This window comes from Camelus dromedarius, chromosome 7 (genome assembly GCF_036321535.1).
Source record: "Camelus dromedarius isolate mCamDro1 chromosome 7, mCamDro1.pat, whole genome shotgun sequence".
In the NCBI taxonomy this organism is placed as follows: domain Eukaryota; kingdom Metazoa; phylum Chordata; class Mammalia; order Artiodactyla; family Camelidae; genus Camelus; species Camelus dromedarius.
Genome location: NC_087442.1, coordinates 24,638,830 through 24,659,638, shown reverse-complemented (window position 1 = coordinate 24,659,638; position 20,809 = coordinate 24,638,830). Strand labels below are relative to the sequence as shown.

Sequence of the window (20,809 nt, the reverse complement as noted above, 5' to 3'; positions counted from 1 at the left end):
GGACAGGGAAGGGGGAAAGAGCCTCTCCTCCAATTGCCCGCCTGGGTACCGGGTCACGTCCTTCCAATGACCTCCTCCAACAAAAGCACATACCAGGATGAACAATGTTACAGATACAACTACATATTTGCATATGCATAGAATACCTCTGGAAGGCGACGTGGAGGGCGGGGAGGTGGCGGGGGACGTGGGTGGGAAGCAGATTTTCACTGTTCATTCTTTTTACTGTTTGAACTTTTTATCAACTTTATGTATTAAGCATTCAAGCGTAAATGTTATAATCTTTTTAAAAAAATGTTTAAAAAGAAAAAACACTCTACTATGATTGCATATTTTAAAAATCCCCCTTTCACCTACAATGCATAATTTCGTTGCTATATCTAGAATATTAGTGTAAGTATTAAGGCAGGGACCCAGTTTTGCCTTCTACCAAGTAGTCTTGTTGAGTTTTTAAGTTTTTTTAAGAGGCACAGCAAAGACCATGGGTGGAGAGGAGTGAAAGAGTAAAGTATGAAAGCTCTCTATTTACTAAAGGCTGAAAACGGTCACCATGGAGGGCTGAACGTCTTTTAATGCCAGACCTGGGTTACACACCCGTCTTGCTTTTATACTACTACCGTGGGAAGTGAGGTACACCTCCTAGCTTGATGCTGCTGCTTCCTAACCCCAAATCAGAGATCTGGAGCCAGAAAAGGAACCAAGAAAGATGGGATGCTTTGCACAGGTTTGTAGGCAAAGGTGGAACATCCCCGAGCGGCCAAACAGCCCCCAGAGCCCAAGCTGCATCAGCGCCCCACACAGCCGTCGGAGCCCAGCGCCTCAGCCACCCGCTCAAGGTCGCTCTAGGGGTCGGGCCGACAGAGGGCAGCCAGCACCTGTCCTCCTACCTGACTAAGAAACGCAGTAACTCGGGTGGAAGCGGTTCCTCAGGCTCCTAGTAAGCAGAGTCCATACTCGCCGGACTCTCGGTTACGGGTCGTATCCTAGCAACGGTTCTGGCACCCTGTCCCCAACAGGGCACCGCTCCCGCGAGAAGAGGCGGTGACCACGCTGGAAAAGAGGAGGAGGGGTGGAACCAGGGGCGAGGGGGCGGAGAGAAGGAATGAGGCGCGGGGAGGGGCGGGGCGAGGGGGCTTGTTACCCGCTCGTTATCTGGAGCCGAAAGTGATTTGGACAGAAGCCGCTCTCTCAGATGTCTTTATGTTTGCGAAATGGCACAGTTCTCCCAACCAAACAATGAAAGCAATTTGCGCTTTGGGATACGAAAAATAAGGGTTAGGGAAAATGTAAATAAGAAGTGAGTGAAGACCTTGACCAAGGAGAACACAGTGGTACAACAATAGATGCCTACTTGCTTTTGCTAAATTTGGAACTTGGCTATTAGCTCCTTGGCAGCCAAAGAGAAAAGGGAGATGGGCGCTATTAAATAATTCCCCCTTTGAGTCAGGAGAAGCAAAGCTATTGTTAAACACTGAATTATAAAGTTTTTTCTTTTTCCTATCACTATAAATTCTTTAAATTGAGATGGTTTTTAAAGAAGCACATATTATTGAAGGAAAGGATCAATTATGTTCCTATTGCAAATGTAGTAACAAATTTCATGTGGCTTTATAATCGTAACATTTATTAAGTATTATTTATTCCTAAACACTTTACATATATTTTTAATTTAATTCTTACAACAATTTTATTAAGGAAGAACTGTGATCAGCTTCCTTTTACTAATGAGGAAACTAAGGCTCAGAGAGGTTTAGTGGGGAGCCAGAAATAAACGCAAGCAGTCTGACTCCAGAGCCTCCATTTTAAACCACTATTCTATGCTACCCTTGACTTACCACAGTTTGCTATTTAGAAAGGGTGTAAGATTGGGGGGAGGGTATCGCTTAGTGGTAGAGTGTGCCCTTAGCATGCATAAGGTCCTGGGTTCAATCCCCAGTACCTCCATTAAAAAATAAATAAATAAACCTAATCGACACCCTCCTAAAAGGATACAAGACTAAGTAATAAAACTTAAATTTGTGTCATATATAGGACAGGTTCATTTTTCTTTCATGATGTTCAGTGTCTTCATTCCTTTATACCATTCTGTTGAAATTACATTCTCATCTCCCCAGTAGCTTCCTAATGTCCAATGTCATTTTTTCAGTCTTTATCTCACACTAAAATAGATATTTCTTACCCAGAACAATATAAAATATGGATTATAGTCGCAAATAAAATTGACTTTACTAAGGGGTTTTAAATAAAAGCAAATGCATTTAAATGCACTTCCTGAAGCCACATATTCATGAAGAGCAAAGGGCATTCGGATAACCACTAGAATTAGTCTTTCATGAATAAACCAAGTGTGATTGGAGGTGTGCAGACAAGTTCTTCCCAACACTCCCCCATCCCCATCTCCAAAATCATAGTGTTTCTCAAATTTTACTAGTAATGAGAATGCCATTGGTTTTAAACATTCACCTTTCTGGGTCTCCTCTTTAAAATTTATCATTCACTGTCCTCCATGTTAGGGACAGTATGAAAATACTAGGTTAAGGCACAGAAGCAGGAGGTGGAGGGAAGAAAACTTGGTGGTAGAGAAATTTAAGTACTTCACAATGTTAAAAGGTGACTTGATACTGTATGTTCATATTTTATTTATAGTTTGCTGTGGAGGTGATCTTATACAACTCAATTGTACAATATAAGCCTAACTTAATTGATAGGCTCCCCAAGTAGTCTATGCAGCTTAGAAAGGTTATTAGCACATCAAAATCACACATACACACACACACACACACACACACACACACACAAACACAAACATATAGTTGCTTGGTTATATTAAAAAATGTAAATGCAAGATGAAAACAACCAATAGGAAAAAGACCCTCAATTCTGAAAGTGGAAAAGTAATTTTAAAATATCATTTTCCATTTTATTTTTCACAATAAACCTATGCATTTTTTTCTCAGGATTTATTGCCCCAAATGACTTATCTTTATTTCTCATGAAATAAGAATCTACCTTTATTTATCTCAGCCTTTATTTATACAGTAAACATTTCTTTTAAAGAGCTTTTATTTTTATAAAGATGCCATCTAGTGGCTTTATGAAATCAAGCATTTCAAAATATCTCCCTTTAGGCTAAAATGCATTTTAATGTAAATGAATGAATTAGAAAAACATATTGGAAGAATAATTTAGAAAGCTAAGGACCTGCAAATTATACTTTGGAAATTACATGTATGAACTGAATTTGGATAATAATACCTTTGTGAGCTTGTTAAGATACTGGAAATACAGATCCATAGCCGCTTTTCTGAAACCTTAAAGGACAAATGTGTTTGAAATTCAGATTTTTTCAGACTTTTGACATGTAATATGGGCACATACCCTATGATCCTGTAACATCTTCAGTGGGCTTGGGGACGTACTTCAGAATCAAATACACTAGTACTTCTGGGGCAGAATATATTCACATTCGCATCAAAGTGGGATAAAGACCACAAACAGCCTTCTCTCAATTCAGGTCAGGCTTTGCTTATAAATAAGTTATGAAAAACTTTTCTATTTTCAAACATTTTTGGAGTCTGGAATTTAGATAGGGAATTGTGGACCTGTTTCACCCTGAGAAAAGGAATCAAACTTCCAATTATAGAAAAAGAGTAAAATGAAATACACTATCATAAAATAGTAATGTTTCTCTTTAGAAATGCCTCAAATGTTCACCTGAAAAAGAAATCAACCTAATATTTGAAGATTGTGAGAAATACCAATAAAGAATCTCTGCAATGCTTTTCACTTACAGTCATGTATGGAAAGAAGCTAACCTACCTTACATTTCACATAAGCACACAACAAACAGCTATTACTATAAACCGAAACCACGTCGAAAACTCATTATTAGCAATGCATGGCAAGCTAAATTAATGAGTTCTTTAACACACTCCAAAAAAAAATTGTTTTAACCTTGGCTTTCTGTTTCTTTTTTGTTTCCATCTGTGATTTGCCATATTCCTTTTCCCCTGCCCCTGTGTCTGTGAAAGCATGTGTTGAAATGTCATCATCTTCAGCCTGGATCCGTGTGATTCTTTTGAGCACTGTCAACCCTCATTAGACATGTAATATGAATAAGAAACAAACTTTTACTGTCTGAATAAGACAGTGGGACTTAGGGGTAGCCTATTCTAATTCACTATTTTCCTCATATTTTCCTTCACTAAGGAGAGTTTTGGCTTATTATCTCTAAATAAAAACATTCAAATAAATTACTCCAGTCCCCATCAATAATTCAATTCCTGTATCACGTTCCCACTTTGATTCTATCGGGGAAGAAGAAATTTTCCTCTACCCTTCTAGGTTCTTTTGGCTGGTCTAAGAATTAAATTGACATAAGACAGATTAACAAGAGAAAATCATTCAAATTTTAATTACACGTAAACACGGGAGAGGCCAAGGAGAACTGAGTCATTCACCAAATTGGCCGAAAATCTCACATTAAATACCATCTTCAGCTAAAGACAAAAGAGGATGTTGCGGGTAGTGGTTTAAGACTTCAAAGGGGAGGAAGGCAATTCACAAGGATATAGAAAAGCAAATGTTTGGTAAATGTTTGCTAGGCCATGCCCATTTGAAAAGCCTACTGCAGCAGGTAGAGACTTAACTTCTGAAGGTAACACAGCACATCTTCCCATCCTAGTAGGTCCCAAAGGTAGCTCCTGAAGAATCTGGTGACAAGACCCACGTGGAGCTGAGGGAGCAGATTGGACCCGAGTGAGAGGCAGGCTGACCGGTGGGGTAAACCAGGGAGAAGAAGCCCTGCATCCCACTTTGCAAAGGTGGGCCAGGCAGCCCTCAGGGACCCTGTGCAGAGGCTGACAGTTTGCTCGCCCCACCCCTACCAGCATCCCAATAACATAAGCTGCCTTTTTACAGTGAAAATATAAAAAAGAATCTTGATCTCCACTTGACAGATTTGACAGAAGACTCCTTTCCTTTTTATCTAGTATCCTATTCCTCCCTGCTTTGAAAATAAACCTGCTTTGCATTATAACAACAAAAAAGCTCAATTAGCTTCACTTTTCCAACTGCACTTTAGGATTAGAAAAGGAAATAAAACAAACTTCCATCCCCAATTCTGAGGGAAAGCGCGCCAAGGGGTGGAATAACGGAGAATGAAGAGGCACAGTGACACCTGGGGTCTGCAAGTACATGATGGCTGCCTCTGCTGGCATCACATCCTCTCTATCCAGATGGCAGACAACTTCCCAAGTGCTCCTGGCCTAAAAAGGTGAGCATCCCTCAGGCTGAGCCATATCCTGTGTGTCCAGGATAGTCATGGTTTATATCTGTTATTCTTATCTACTTCCCTTCACTCTCAAAATCATTACATATTGAATGAAAAAGTACAGTTATCCTACATATAAACCATTTTCTTCCCAAAGGAAAGAATGCCAAAAACTTGGAATACTGTACACTCAGTTCACAGATAGGACAAAGGGAGCATCACTTTGCTGCCACTTTCTTCTTTGTTTGCAAAGCTCAAACTGATTAGCTCCTATTTCTTTTGAGGTGTCTGGAGTATGATGATTAACTTGAATGAAACATATGAGGAGCCTAGGGAGACTGCAATGGGCCATTCTGAAAATTACTCAAATTAGTCTAGAAACCACTCAGCAACACTGAAGATCTTTAAACAGAAGAATTAGCTGCAAAAGATCAGGAAAATTTAATCTGGAAGTTTATAGGAAGCACCTGGAAAACATCTGCAGGCCTAAAAAGTCAGCTGTAAGATGACATGGGCAGCTGGAATAACAGGAAGTGTAGAAGAATGATGGCCCTCACAGCAGTGCCTTTCAGGCACCCACCCCCTGACATTATCTGCCTATGATCCATAAGAAGACTTCCATGCAAAATGAAATTCAGTTTATTACTTCTGTTCATATTTGTTCTTATTTATAGGTACTTTGATAGAAAAAGTCAAGAAGCAGATCTAGGTTCTTCTGGTGCAGCCCATACAGTACAGGCAGGAGGGACAGCACCCCAAGCTACGCATAAAGAGTAATATAATGGTTAGGAGAATGAGTGCTGGAGCAAGGCTGTCTAGGCTCAAAATTTAGCTCCACGTCTTACTATGTGACATTGGGCGTGTTATTACATTGTCTTTGTGCTTCAGTTTCTCCAGGGTCCCTATGTTGCCTAATTGCAGGGGAGCACTACTCACAACTGAATTCTCGTTTCCTTATCTGGAAAAATGGAGATGATTTGCAGGACCTCACTCTTACGGTTGTAGTGCAGATTCACCGAGTAATGGCAGTCAAATACTTAGAACTAAGTGTCTGGCAAATATTACAAACATTAGTTATTATTGTTACTGTGACTAGCATTGCTATTCAACTAGCATTTCTAACGCAAACATCATAGAAGGCCCCCTTTTACTAATAGCCACAGGAGCTCTGTTGGTGAAATATAAAAGACGCCCAAGGACTATGGGAGAAGTGGAGATGAAAGTACGTATCAAGCCACCTTTCTGTTTTCATGTGCCAAAAGGACCTGAAAAAAATTGTTGGCTAGAAAATTAGCTTGAAAGCATCTATGCAAACATGCTTTGAGATCATACGTTTTGACCTTAATAAATACTATGTATTATATATTAAAGCAATGGTTAGAACTGAAAAGGAAGTTATAAATCATACATTTTACCTTTTACAGAGAAGGATATAAACAGGCCATTCTGAGAGACTGACAACTTGTCTCCACTTCGTCACTGAGTTCATGATGGTGCTGGAACCATGGGAATGAGAACCCCTGGACTTGACTCTCCCTCTAATGCTTTTCCCACTTCCCCAAAGAAGTTTCTCTTGCAATATGACTGCTAAAAAGCAACTCAATCCAATTCATTTAACATTCAATTTACAGCTCTATGAAGGGAGAAATATACTGCAGAAAAAGAAAAATATAATTTTCTACTCATTCTAAAAATTCTGAAAGGCTCTGTTTTGTTACAGGAGACAGCAAAAACACATTATGCAGATGTAAAAATACACACACAAAAAAGCAAAAGTACTATCTTTGAAGGTAAGAAATACCAAATTTAGCCAAATATTTAAAAGTGATAGCAGGCTAGAAGGTGAGGACATATAAAAAGTAATTTTATTTTTGTTTACCCTTAAACTTGCCAAACTGCTTCTTTCTTTGAACAGCATTTATCTTGTTTGATATCTAGCTGCACTAATATTGGAAATTAGTGAAAACTACTTAGTGATTCCACTTTGAAGTTATAACCATACAACTAAGATGTTCTCAAAACAAGCCTATCTGTATGTCTTTAGAAACTTTAGAAACTCTGAATGTCTCTTCTTTTACAGAAATTCTATCTTTATCTTGATGTACTTTGGTTGATCAAAAAACAAAGGCAAAGGGCCAGAAAGATAACTTCCTTAAATAAGAAAAAAGTAAGTTTATCCAACTACCTCTATAAATTAAAAAAAACTCTTTCCAATACCAAATTTTCTCAACTGTACAATAAATTCTAATTTGATGGTTTTTACTCTTACTATTTCACTTCAGTGACCTATAAAGTTGTTCAAATAATAATAATAAAGTACCTTTTCTTTTTTTTCAGGATAAAAAAAATTAAACAATGTGAAGATACCACTAAAAATACTTCACCTTTTGAATATGGACCCTGCATTGAAAATCTCTAGGAAGTTTCCCAATTAACTTTCCAAACTTCCCCATATCCTCTCTGTTTAAAAAAATATCATCTCTGAAATAATCTGAATGAATGTTTTATAAATTAAAAACTGTTTCACAAGTCCTTATTACCATTCTCACCAAGTTTAACAAGTCTCCTAAATATGTTTGGTATCAATTTTCTTGATTATGTTAATAATATGGAAACATTTTTAATATAACAGAATATTTAATTACATCAGTTTCCCATCAACACACAGGTCACTTAATGATGTTTATATTGGCCATTTCCATTGGTTGGCAGGAGGCTCTTCCACTAAAGGCTCCCATGGTTTCCACTGTATCATTTTCCTCGCCAGACTTAGTTCATTTTCAGCCTGTTAATAAAAATTTTTTAAAAGATCATTTGATTACACTGCTTAATAGATATTTACCAAAGCTAATAACTGAAGTATAACTATTAGAGCTATTACTTTCATGTTAATAACTAATAAGCTGTTCTACCATCAAATGCTGAACATCATTAATTAAATTACCTTAATTCTCACAGCTACACAATCATCATGAGTAAGAAAGGACAGCTTCTGAGTTCTTTTATTTTATCAAAAATTTGCTATTAGATTGTTCAAAAGTTTAGCTGGTGAGTTTTCAATTTTAATTGTTTCACAATTTACACTACAAATTCTTTGAAGAATTATGTCTCAAACTATGTCAGTAGCTTTCAGATTTTATTTTACCATGGCCCACCATTAAAAAAAATAAAAATTTTACTAAGGGATCCAGAAATATACACATGTAACTAAAACAAAACTAAAAATATCATCACCTTAACTAGTTGTCACACACACTATTTTCTACTGAATGTAAAAAAAAAAAAAGAACCACTAGTCATAATCCACTTAACTGATTTTATGATCTAAAATCACTTGAGACAAACAATTTGTAAAACAGGGATCTATGGAATAATTCAAGAGAATACAATAGGTGTATTTGTTTATTGAGCAATCGAATCACTTTCCTTAATCAGATTGTTACGTTTAATTTTTCCTTTCAAACACAATATATACCATATTTAACAAATATATTTTAGCTATCTTTTACTGCACATTTTTTTTCTACAGCAAAAAGGCCTATGATGACTCTAGCCAAGTTAAAAGAAGAACATTGCTGAACGCCTGTCAGGACATCAGAGAAGGAACTAAAACACAGAATGGGTGCTGAGATCCTATCAGAGGCTATATTCTCTAGTTAAAAGGCAATGCCTCATTTGTGCCAGTGATGCAGAGCAGCCAACCTATGTTTAGCAGCAACAGTCTAAAATATACACAATCAGTTAAAGAGTAGATTAATAGAAATCTGGGGGTAGAGGTATTTACTAATGCTGAAATGAGAAAATACTGATTAAAAATATTCCTAAGGATGGCTGTTTCCCTGACTGCCCTTTGGCCAGTATCTCTTAAACATTCACACTTCCTCTATGCCCCCAAGGCATTGCAGGGTGGGGAGGGTGCCTACTCCTGAGCATCACTGACGCCAGCTCTACTTCAGGGAGCTGGACTCAGCGGCACATAGCCCCAGCATCCACTCCCTCTTCTCTGGCTTCTAACACACTATTCTTTCCTCATTCCTCACATATTGTACCTCCAGAAATGGGCTGCCAATATGGTAGCCACTACCTATATGTAACTACTGAGTGAGCACATGAAATGTAACTAGTGCAAATTCAGATGTGCTGCAAGTATAAAATACACACCAGATTTTAAAGACTTGGTATTAAAATAAAAAGTAAACTGTCTTAATTTATTATATTAATGATATGTTTCAATAGTATTTTAGATCTATTGGCTTAAATTAAACATTATTAAAGTTAATTTAATCTTAATATTTTGCCCATCAAAATGTGGAGAACTGCACAGCTAACTTAAAAATACCTAATGTACCCTAATGTATAACTGCATGATAAATTAACATATCAGATAAACTAAAGTCATGATTAAAGTGAAATCAGGTAGAAAAGAAAGAGGAACAGGAAGAAGACAACAAGTCTGCAGCAAGTTCCCATAACATACCAAGTACCATATTCAACCTGGCAAATGAATAAAAGGCCAAGAAAATAGGTCTTTGAATGACTGAAACAGTCTACATGCCTAGAAAGCTATCTGAATGCTCCATTCCTCTTTTAACAGGGCCATCTAACAATTCTTTTGAACTTGTATATCACATCTATTGGTTATATACTTTGATAAAAGGTAAGAAAATGTAAGAAGAAATGGTTACACTTTTTAAAATGTGAAAAAATAAAAATTAAATGAAACAGAATTGAATATTTATCAGATCCTTATAAGGGGAAGACATTCTAAACTTGTAATACTGGGATAGAGTGGGACTGAAAAGGGGGTGGACAAGGGGAGGGCAATTTGACCAAATAAAAAATTAAAAACATCTACATAAAGGAGAAAATATTCAATTGAAGTCAAAAGGCAAAGAGACTAAAAAAGAATAAACAGACAAGATAGCAAAAATTTAAGGTTAATAGCTTTCATTAAAAAAAAATGAAAGATAAAAGAAAAACACTAAAAACAAATGATGGAGCAAAAACGTTAATAATTTACAACATGAAATACAAGAACATATTTTAAAAATTTAACCAACAGTGAAAAATACACTTTAATTTTATGACCCAAAAGACCTGTGTTTTCCTATATTAAAAATATAGTAACTCTTTAATACATAAAAGTATTTGTATCTAAAAACATAAATTATTCCAATAACAATAATTCTGTATTACTAATTTCAACTAAGGAAAGGCAAACAAGAACACACTGATTAAATTCCAAACTTCCAACAGAAGCTTCATAAATTCAAATTATAATCAATGATAAATGACATACACATGTCAGAAGTATGTATTTTCTATATGTCTTATATTTGATGAGTTGATATAAATTTAAAAATTTAGTTTTCCTTTCTTTCTGGAATATCAGTTTTGTACCTCTATACCTTGTGCCTTTGAACATTTAAAGCCAAACATCTGAATATTCAGCTTTTTCTTACCTGAAGAATCACCTCTTCTATTTGGCCACCCTGAAGTTGCTCTTCTAATTTTTTAACATCTGGTTCCTATAATTTAAGGGAAAAAGAGAAGAAAAAAATATTTATACAAAGAAGCACAAAAAGCACTTAATTGTGACAAATTAATTTTTCTTTCCCTGTACCCTTGCTAATTTTTACCAAATATTTGGTGGAAAGTCATTTTATCTATTATTTTATTGCTTTTCCATCTTAAAAGTGTTAAATGTTTACTGATATGCTTAACAAGGGTAAGAATATGATGCTTAACTCGGTTTTCCTAAAATACAGATTCTAAAATAACACTTTATTTGCTTAGTATTTCCTATATTTCCCCCTAAGCATTAGCATTAAAAATAAATGCTTTCTTAGGATCTAGAAATCCACTCCTAGGTATATACCAAACAGAAATGCATAATACGTTAACCAAATGACATGTTCAAGAATGTTCACAGCAGCACAAATTACAGCTCCAAACTAGAAACAGTCCAAATGGCCATACATAGAGTAAATTATGGTATTTTAATAGAATAGACTACTACAGAGCAATGAGAATGAACAAACTACAACCACATGCAACAACATAGACGATCCTCTCAAACATATTATTAAGTAAAAGAAACCAAATACATATTGATGATTCCACTTATAAAAAGTTCCAAACTACACAAAATGAACCTGTGGTGTCAGAGGCCAGAAGAGTAGTTACCTCTAGGAGGATAGCAACCTCCAGGGGAACGAGAGGGTTTTGGCATTCTAGAAATGTCGTCTTTTTTGAATTAGTGCTGACGTGTGATTTACTTAGTGAAAATTCAAGTTCCATAGTTATGATTTCTGCACATTTCTTTATGTACATTATTCTTCAATAAAAGGTTTTTAAAAAAGAAATGTTAATAGGGTACCTAGAATATTCGCAACATATTAATTTTGTAGTAGACTAAGCTTTTTGATAGCCAGAAACCATGCCCTGTATATACACATGCATTTGTAAATAGGGTGGGTTTTTGGCCTATAAATAGAATCAAAAGAGGGAGAAAGAGTATATTCTACAGGAATTGGCATCTGCCTCAGGGCATCTGCTGGCTGGCCCAAAATATCTGTATGGCTTATTCCTTCACTTCCATCAAAGTCTTCACTCATACATCATCTTCTTAGCGGGGATCACTCTGATAATTTATATTGTTGTAGGCTGAATAATGCCCCACAAAATATACATGAACTAATTCCTGGGACCTGTGAATGCCACCTTACATGGTAAACACTTTGCAAATGTGATTAAGGATCCTGGGATGGTGAGATTATCCTGGATTATCTGAGTGGGCCCTTAATACAATTATAGGTATCCTCATTAAGATAGAGGCAGAGGGAGACTACACACAGAAGAGGGGAAAGTAATGTAACCATAGAGGCAGAGACTGATTGTGATTTGGCCACAAGCCACCAGAGCTGGGAGAGGCAAGGAAGGAATTCTATCCTAGAGCCTCCAAAGGGAGTGCAGGCCTGCCGACACCCTGATTTGGGGCCCTGATTCTGATTTTGGACTCTGGCTTCCAGAAATGTAAGAGAATAAATTGTGAATGTTTTAAGTCACCAGCACTGTGGTAAGCTGTTCCAGCAGCCACAGGAAACTCATCCTGTAGCATCCCTCATCACCCTCGGACACGCCGTTCTTCCTTCTTTAACTTCCCTCACTGCATTTACTATCTTCTAACATACTATGGAATGTACTTATTTATTCACTTACTTGTTTTATTTATTTATTTATTTGCCTCTCATCATTAATGTGTAATCTCCAAAGCAGGTATTTTTACATTTTGTCCATTGCCTTGTAAGCACTAGCTTCCATGCCCAGAACTATACGTGGCATGTGACAGGCACTCAATAAGCATTTCTTAAACAAATACAAAGTAGCTGGAAAAGAGAGGGGAAAAAAAAAAGCAGATGAACATGTTCAAGAAAGACTGTTTAACTCAAAAGTGACTGAGTTTTGAAGCCAAACATCAATAACAAAACAGGGAAGCTGGTCATTGTTATGAGAGACCCACGAGGGAGAAGGGGAGAAGGTTAAGAAAGCAAGGAATATTCAACATGGTTTTCAACCTCAGGAAAAAACCCACATTGGGAAAATAATTCAAAATTTGTCTTACTTAAGGTGAGTCAATAATGTGACTGTTATTTACCAATGGCACGATAAGGCACCATGTACTGAGTGCTCACTACATGCTTGCAACTGTGGTAAGCACTGTGCATGTATTACCCATTCAGTCCTAATAATTAAAGTGTTCAAGGCAGGTATTATTATACCCAAGTTAAAGATGAGGACATTGAGACAGTGAAAATAGGCAATATGCCAAATCAGCAAATAAGTATTAGAGCTGAGATGAAAATTTTAGACCACAGACCAATGCTTTTCACCAATATGCTATTACTATCTCCCTAGTATAATCTGAACAAATATTTACTTTTACTTCCATTTTAGGCTTAGTAAATAGATATTTTATAATCATTATAATATTCATTGAAGACCCTATGCCTCCATGGGGGATTAAAAATTTGTGATAATTTTACCAAAAACAGGATAGAGCAATACAGCTATTACATAGTGCTTGGTGTTCTTAAAAACTATTTATATTTAGCCTTTTGGATAAACAAACATTTCCAAGGACCTTATTAAGTGCCAGGTACTAAGCCGGATTCTTGGGATATAAAGATGGATGCAATTCACAAGTAGCTTATGGACTAGTAGAGGAGATATAAAAGGCTTCAAAGAAGAAGTGATGAGTTTTAAAGACTAAGAACTGCCAGGCAGACAAGGTAAAGGTATTCCAGAGAGAGAGAAGAGAAAATACAAAGGAACCAAAAATAAAATTGCATGGAATTCACATAACTGTCGGTAGTCTGGTATTACTAAAGTGAAGTGTACAAAACAGGAAATGACAAGATAATATTGAGGAGAAAATTTAGAGCCAGATTTTGGGAGGCTTCCATACTAGGATAAGAATACTATAAGCCAGTGGTGCCCAAGCCTGGCTGTACATCAAAACCACACAGTAAAGGTAGCTAGGGTGAGTTTCACACAACCAGCCCAGTGTAAGTCGTTAAATTCAGCCTTTGAGAAACAGTGAACAGGAAACGGTAGAAAGATTTTTAAGCAGAAACTTATCACAATTAGATTTACATATTGAAAGAAAATTCTTGGCGGTGTGGGGCATATAATGAAATATGATAGAACCATACACAGACCAATTAGTTATAAGGCAATTAAAACAGCCCAGGTCATAGAAAAAAATTTATAACTACTAAGTGAAAGTAATGACAATGAACTCTTCTTTGGGTGACACTGGCTATGAGAGAAGAGAGAGAAATAGGGCAAAAGTAAAGGAAAATATAAAGATAGGTTTTCTTCTTCTTTTTTAAGATAAGAAGCTAAATACATTTTGAGGCTATCTGAAAGTGATAATAAAATGGGAGGCTAAAAAGAAAAATAGAAGAAATGATTAAAGAGGAACAAGGTTATGGAAAAGGAAAGCAGAGAAAGAATAAAAGACAGAGTTAAAGAGATTCACCTCATGAAAAGAAAAAGGGCAATTTCTTACTCTGTGATGGGAAAAAATGCATAAGCCCATTTTCCTTAAAGAAAAGTCTCTCCCCTTTAAAGACTTGTAATCTGTAAATTACCTCCAGAATTGTAAGAATAAGAAGAAAAGTTCCAAATCAAACTGCATTGTTTTGCTGTACACTTAAGGAAAGTATAAGAATTCTCTTTGGACTAGAGTTTGGTAATCTAATAAGAAAAATATGTAAGGACCACTTATTGCATGTATATGTTACTTTTGGAGTTTATGACCACTTTTTTGGATAATTACAAAAGTCCACAAAATAACTGCTGCTGTGCAGATTTAACAATAGTACAATATAGTTTGGTATGAAAGCATTAGCAGCAGTCTACTGTGTGCCTGCCTAGGGCCTTTGATTCAGAAGCTGTAAAATGTTTGTATGCCTCCACTTGGGCTGCCATAACAAAATACAAAGACTGGGTGGCTCAAAGAACAAAAATTTATTTTCTCACAGTTCTGGAGACTGAAAGTTCAAGATCAAGGTGTGGCAGGGTTCAGTTTCTGGTGACAGCTCTCTTCCTGGCTTGCAGACAGACACCTTGCTGTGTCCTCACATGGCAAAGAACATGAACTCTCTAGAGTCTCTTCTTAAGGACATTAATCCTATCCGATCAGGGCACCACTCTTACGACCTCATTAACCTTAATTACTCCACACTGGGGGTCAGGGCTTCAATTTAGGAATGTGGGGGTTGGGACGCAAACATTCAGTCCATAACAATGCTCAATATAATTTTTGATAGTTAAGAGACTTAGTCCTCTTCTTTCTGCAACAAAGCACTTGTTATTTCTGACAGTTGCTAAATACAACACACATTTTTTTTTCTTCTGTTTTCATTCTTCTCTACTCTGAAACTAGAAAAGAGAGATAAAGATTGATGTATCTATAGATAAGAAGTAAACAATCAATAAAGGACTGGACAGGTAAGAGATGTAAAAGAAAGCTACCATGCTGACTTAAGGAAAGGACTTGATCTTATTCTTTCACTCCTGTATTTAGTAGTGCCTTGCATATTGCAAGTACTCAGTAAACAGGAGTTTGGTGAATGAAAGGGAGAAAGGATGAAAGAAAAAGCATGGAAGGAAAGAGAATAGAAATGAGAATAAAAATAAGCAACTGAATTTTTGTGTTAAATGTTGCACTGGATACCATAAATTCAAAAAAACAAAATCAAGTCAGCTACTTACCGCTTTAACCATACTCAACTTCTCATTTGTAATCTGTTCTGTGTACCTTCTATATGCTGCATTTTTAGGGATTTGTCCAAGAACATCAAGAATCTTTGCATACAATATTTTTAGCCTCTGAAAAGACAAAACATACAAATTTCCAGCTTAAAATATCACCAAAGATTTAATGGAATACTTCAAAAAGTCTCACAGATTATTTTTTTAAATTCATATCTATATTTAAATTGTATTTAATTTGTATTTTATATTAATCTGTATTTAATTTGAAATTTGTTTTAGCTTAATTTAGTTTATACAATAAAATTATAGGTGCTACTACCTAATTTCATTCATATATACTCACCATACATATGAATAAACAAAATCAACCTTGAGGGCCTCTAAGAATATTTTTTTCTTAAAAAGTAATTTGTATATTTAGACATTGTTTACATATTTGAATACAATGCTCCATAACAGAGTGTATTTTACTATACTAATGTAGAACTTGTCAGATAACATACAATCTGAGTCGTGTGTGTGTGTAGGGGGGGTTAGCCTCATTTCTTAATTTTAGCAAAGGGTATGACACTAGAAAAGCCTAGGAAGAGATTTGGGTTCTGAAATGGGGATGTTAATAATATCTGCTTCATAGGATATTGTATAACTTGGAACAGTATCTAGCAAACATTAAGTTTCAATGTTAGCATTATTATTTTATTGGGGAAGCAGATATCAGAGAAGTTTCCATAAGAAGAAGCAGCATCTGAGAATGACCTGGAGGCATGGTAGGACTTGGACACTTAAAGACATTGGAAAAGGTAATTTTATACAATTAATACATATAAAGAATTAAATGGCAAAAAAATAAAGGAACTATCAAGGAATTAGTACACAGTTCTACTTTCCTTGAACTGTGTTCAATATAGTAGCCACTAGCCAAATCTGACCACTGAGCACTTGAAATGTGACCAGTCTGAACTAAGATGCACTGTTACGGGTAGATACACACTGAATTTTGAACATTTAGCATGAAAAAAGACTAAAATATCATTAATTTTCATACTGATTTATATATTGAAATGGTAATATTTTGGATATGTTCAGTAAATTAACTTTTTCTTTATTAAAAAAAGTGATTCCTAGAAAACTTTAAACTACAAACATGGTTTACATTTATGACTCGCATTATATTTTTATTGGACAGCACATGGCTATAATACAGGACACACAGGAAATGCTTAGGAGATCAGGTTGGAGAAAAGGGGAGTCAGGTTGTAAGTGGTTTCACATGTCAGGTTAAAGCATCTGGGCTTTATTCTGTGGATAGTTAAAAGATACAGAAAAATTGTGATTAGATGCATGCTTCAGAAAAATTAACCTGGCAGAAGTGAATTAAATGAATTGGATGAAGGAAAAACAGAGAAGAAGGTCAGTAACAAGCTTGCTGCAATTCTATGAACAAGAGCAAGGGACTAAACTGTGGTACTAAGAGTAGGAAAAAGAAAGAGGGGTCAGAATGGAGAGCTGTTATAGAAAAGGATCGACAAAACTCATCACTGAAATGAACATGAAGATACAAGGGTAAAAGAATTATCAACTGGAACGTTCAAATTCCCAGCCTGGGGAGTAGAAAGACTCTGACACATCAATAAAAATAGTCTACAGTGGAAGAAACAGATTTAGAAAGGGGAAATCAGGAGTTCAGTTTTAGGCACTGAGTCTAGAGTCATTACGAACGCATAATGAATACAAGACATTAACACAGCAAACATTAGTTACTGAGCACACACCACGTGCTAATCATAGTTCTAGCAGTGAACAAAAGACTAAAACAACCCTGTCTCGATGGAAACCTACATTCTAGTAGAGAGAGACAACAAACTAGATAAATCAGTAGAATACAGTCTGTTGAATCTGGAGAGCCACTGTAAGGACTCTTATTCAGAATGAAATGGAAAACCATTGGAGAGTTTGAGGAAAGGACTCACATGACTTGACTCACATTTTCACAGGTTGACTCTAATTTGGTTGAAAAAAGATCAAACTGAGGCAGTGACAAGCACAGAGAGGCAGTTAGGAAGTGAAAGCAATTATCCACAGCAGTGATGATGGTGGATGAGAATAGGGTAGTAGCAGAGGAGATGGTGGGAGGTAATAAAAATCTAGATATAACTTGAAGGTAGAACCCAGACAATTTACTGAAGTATTAAATGTGGGGTCTGAGAAATAGAAAGGAATAAAAGATATCAAGGTCTGTGACATGAGTGAATAGAAGGATGGAACTGACATGAGCAAGCCTGAACAAAGAGCAGATTTTAGGGAGAAGATCATGAATTCAAACTTGGATATTAAGTTTGGGTTGCTGACATCCAAGTGGAGATGTCCACTAAGCAATTAAATATGCAAGACTTTCATAAAGGGAGAGGTCAGTGCTTGATAAGGAAACCCAAGAGTTATCAGTGAATAGGTGGTATTTAAAACCATTAGATTGGGTCCAGACACCAAGAGAGGGCAAGTATAAGTAGAGAAAAGACCCAGGAATAAAGTCTTAGAACTCCAACATTTAGAAGTAGGAATATGAGTGATAAGCCAGAAAAAAGATGTGGCAAAAAAAAAAAAAAAAAAGCAGGAAAAAAACACCAGGAGACTGAAAACTCCTGAAGTACAGGAATTAAAGTGCTTGATGGATATAGTGCCAAATGAGTCAAATGCTGCTACTGAGTCAATTAAGATGAGAAACGTGAGATGACCATTGGATTTAGCAGCATGGTGACCTTGAAAAGAGCAGTTCTGGCCAAGCCTGACTGGAGAGTCTTCAAAGCGGAATAACAGAAACAGGGAATGGTAAAGTATTGATAACTTTGAAGTTACCTGTAAAGGGAAGCACGGAAATAGCGTGACTATTGGAGGGAGAAGGATCAAGGGAAGTTTTGTTTGCTTTGTTTTTTAGATGCAAGCATGCCTGAATACTGACAGGAAAGATCTACCAGAAGGGAAAACTGATTACAAAAGGGAGCAACCGCTAAAGCGGTATCTTCGGTAATGGGAAGTGTATAGAATCTAGAGCACCTAAGAAAAGGTGAGGAGGGAGGAAAGGGTGGAAAATGAAGATATAGATTTGGGAGGGCACTCACAAAACTAAATGTGACGCCACGAAAATGCCACGGAAAAAATCAACAAGAAAAGTGGTTCGAAAAAGAGACCATAGAGGGGAAAAAAAAGTAGCATCGGATAAACGAAGGACTAAATACCGCTCCTGTCTCAAGAGCTCAAGCTGAGTTGTAATTTTGGATTAAACTATCCGTATCCCGTTAACCTCTCAAGAAACAAGGTCTGAAGGTTCTAGCCTTCCTTGGGAACTCAGGAATGAAAAAAAAAAAGAGGTACATACCTCGTGTGGACTCTCACATACAGCCAATCCCATAAGGCCAGTAGTCTGTTCAAAAACAAAACACGATTCACACTGTTTACTATAATTCCAGGCGTCGCCACGCTAAGGAAAAGCAAAATCACCACTGTCCTGGCTAAAACTGGGCCGAAAACCAGCTACCGGTCTCTCAACGCCTCTCGTTCGGAGCTTTTTTCCAGCCTCTCCGATTGGAGCCACTAAACTGGTTACCTCTAATGGCAGAGCAAAATGAGTCCCGCAAAAGCACCGCCAAGCCCGCGCCCCCCACCCGCTGACTCCATCCCCACGATCTGAAAAGTTCCGTCAGTGACCTCCACCCGGCTCACCTTCTTCAGCACGCCCGCCATGACAGCACCGAGCAGCCGGGGCGCGCAGCCCTCTGGGAACCTCGATCAGACCCGCTCAATCCACCGCCGAGGCCGCCTCTCCGTCACCTTGGAAACAGTTTGGCCCCGCCTCCTGAGGCTCGCCACCCGGGCCAAGGCTCTGCCCCGCCCATTCCTTCCGGGAAAGTTGACGCATGCGTAGTGAGTGCACAAGTGTCTGAACCCGGCGCTTGGGGAAAGGATTCCCTTAGGGTCTTACATCTCAGTTCCTGTCCCTCTCACGCCGACCACTTGCCCAAAGGTTGAAGGGAACACTCCAAATTACAAAAAATCTCCGATATAGTCGCTCTAGGAACCTGCATTCGGCTTAATCTTTGGCGAATTCCTCCCTGCCACAGCGTAGTCTGCAGTAAAATGAGGGTGGTCGTGGAGCATTCATCTGAGTGATCTCTGAGGTGCAAAGGTTAGTTCGGTGTTCAGTATTTCATTTCACTCACTGAAGCACATCATCCATTTTCTCATTTTCCCAGGCGAAGCGATACCAGACCACACCGCTTTTTCCCACTTAACCTCTTAAACAATTTCCTGAACACCCATTATGTATTAGTTTCTGGGACATAATTTGTAAGACAGGATCTTGCAGCCCGGAATTTCACAGAACCAATGACGAAGACGTGCATGAATAGGTAATTTGGTAAGTGTTCCAAAAGAGGTTTGTGCCAAGTGCAGTGGTAGCAGGGAAGAGGATATAACCAAAAATTGCGGGGTGACGAGTTAAAAAGGGCATTTGCTTAAAAAGTCAATGGGAAAAGAGCACAATTGAGAATATATATATATATATATATATATATATGAATAGAAAAAGGCATAACTTAATATTAAAATAACCTACAGAATGGGAGAAGATATTTGCAACTGCTTATAGTCACCAAAAGATAAGTGGTGCCTAGAATATAAAAGGAACTTCCATAAATCAGTAAAAAGAAGAACTAATAACCAGGACAGATCTTCCTGCTTCCATTCTTGCCTCTCTCTCTGGAATATTGTAAATGAGTTAATGTATGTCTAGTGCCCAGCTCAGTGCATGGAACACAGCACCACACAAGGGATTTTGTTATTAATTTTTATCTTGCTATTAATTTTCTCAACCCAGTAGCTATAATAATCCTTTTAGAAAATATTTTGCTCAAAGTTCTTTTGTGATTTTTCACTCGAGGTGTAAAAGCCCAAGTCCTTCCATCTGCATACAGTGTCCTATAAAGCTGCCCCCTCTGCCCCTCACCTCTCAGACCAGACCTAACATCCTGTTCCCTCTCCCTACTCAGGTTGCTGCTCTTTTAATCCTTTTCTTGGAAAACCTTCCACCAGGCAGGCAGATGGCTCTCTCCCCCACCTTTTTCAAATCTTTGCACAATACTACCTTCTTAATGTGGGCCGCCCTGGCCACGAGATTTAAAACTGCAAATCACCATGAAAACACTCCTTACCCTCTTCTCTGCTTCAATTTTCTTCATAGCCCTTATTACCTTCTAATAT

The 20,809-nt window shown here is 37.2% G+C and overlaps 2 protein-coding genes across 4 annotated transcripts in view; both read right to left on the bottom strand.

Annotated features, from left to right (window-relative positions):
• Positions 1-6,776, bottom strand: part of IQUB (IQ motif and ubiquitin domain containing) — a 59,982-nt gene extending 53,206 nt beyond the window's left edge. For 2 of the 3 annotated variants that reach the window (XM_064487391.1, XM_031455284.2), the window contains exon 1: positions 888-1,062. Coding sequence is in view for 1 of the 3 variants with exons in the window: in XM_064487390.1 (XP_064343460.1) it covers positions 6,688-6,761 (74 nt within the window). In the remaining 2 variants the exon portion in view is untranslated. Of the gene's footprint in view, positions 1-887; positions 1,063-6,687 lie in introns of those variants that run through there. The other variant, XM_064487390.1, reaches the window with a different exon arrangement.
• NDUFA5 (NADH:ubiquinone oxidoreductase subunit A5) lies at positions 4,387-19,371 on the bottom strand. Its single transcript, XM_010975607.3, has 5 exons — positions 19,274-19,371; positions 18,930-18,974; positions 15,554-15,670; positions 10,735-10,800; positions 4,387-8,057 (listed from the first exon to the last, which is right to left on the bottom strand). The coding sequence occupies exons 1-5, from the start codon at positions 19,292-19,294 to the stop codon at positions 7,956-7,958; spliced, it is 351 nt and encodes a 116-aa protein (XP_010973909.1). The 5' UTR covers positions 19,295-19,371; the 3' UTR covers positions 4,387-7,955.
• Positions 19,372-20,809: the final 1,438 nt, after the last annotated feature.

What these genes read in the sequence shown, in the direction of transcription:
- NDUFA5 (XM_010975607.3), bottom strand. Translation starts at nt 19,294, where the DNA reads ATGGCGGGCGTGCTGAAGAAG. An exon ending in TATGTGAGAGTCCACACGAG is followed by an intron (nt 15,671 to 18,929) that starts GTATGTACCTCT and finishes TTGTCTTTTCAG; the next exon opens with AGGCTAAAAATATTGTATGC. An exon ending in TAGAAGAGGTGATTCTTCAG is followed by an intron (nt 8,058 to 10,734) that starts GTAAGAAAAAGC and finishes TTTTATTAACAG; the next exon opens with GCTGAAAATGAACTAAGTCT.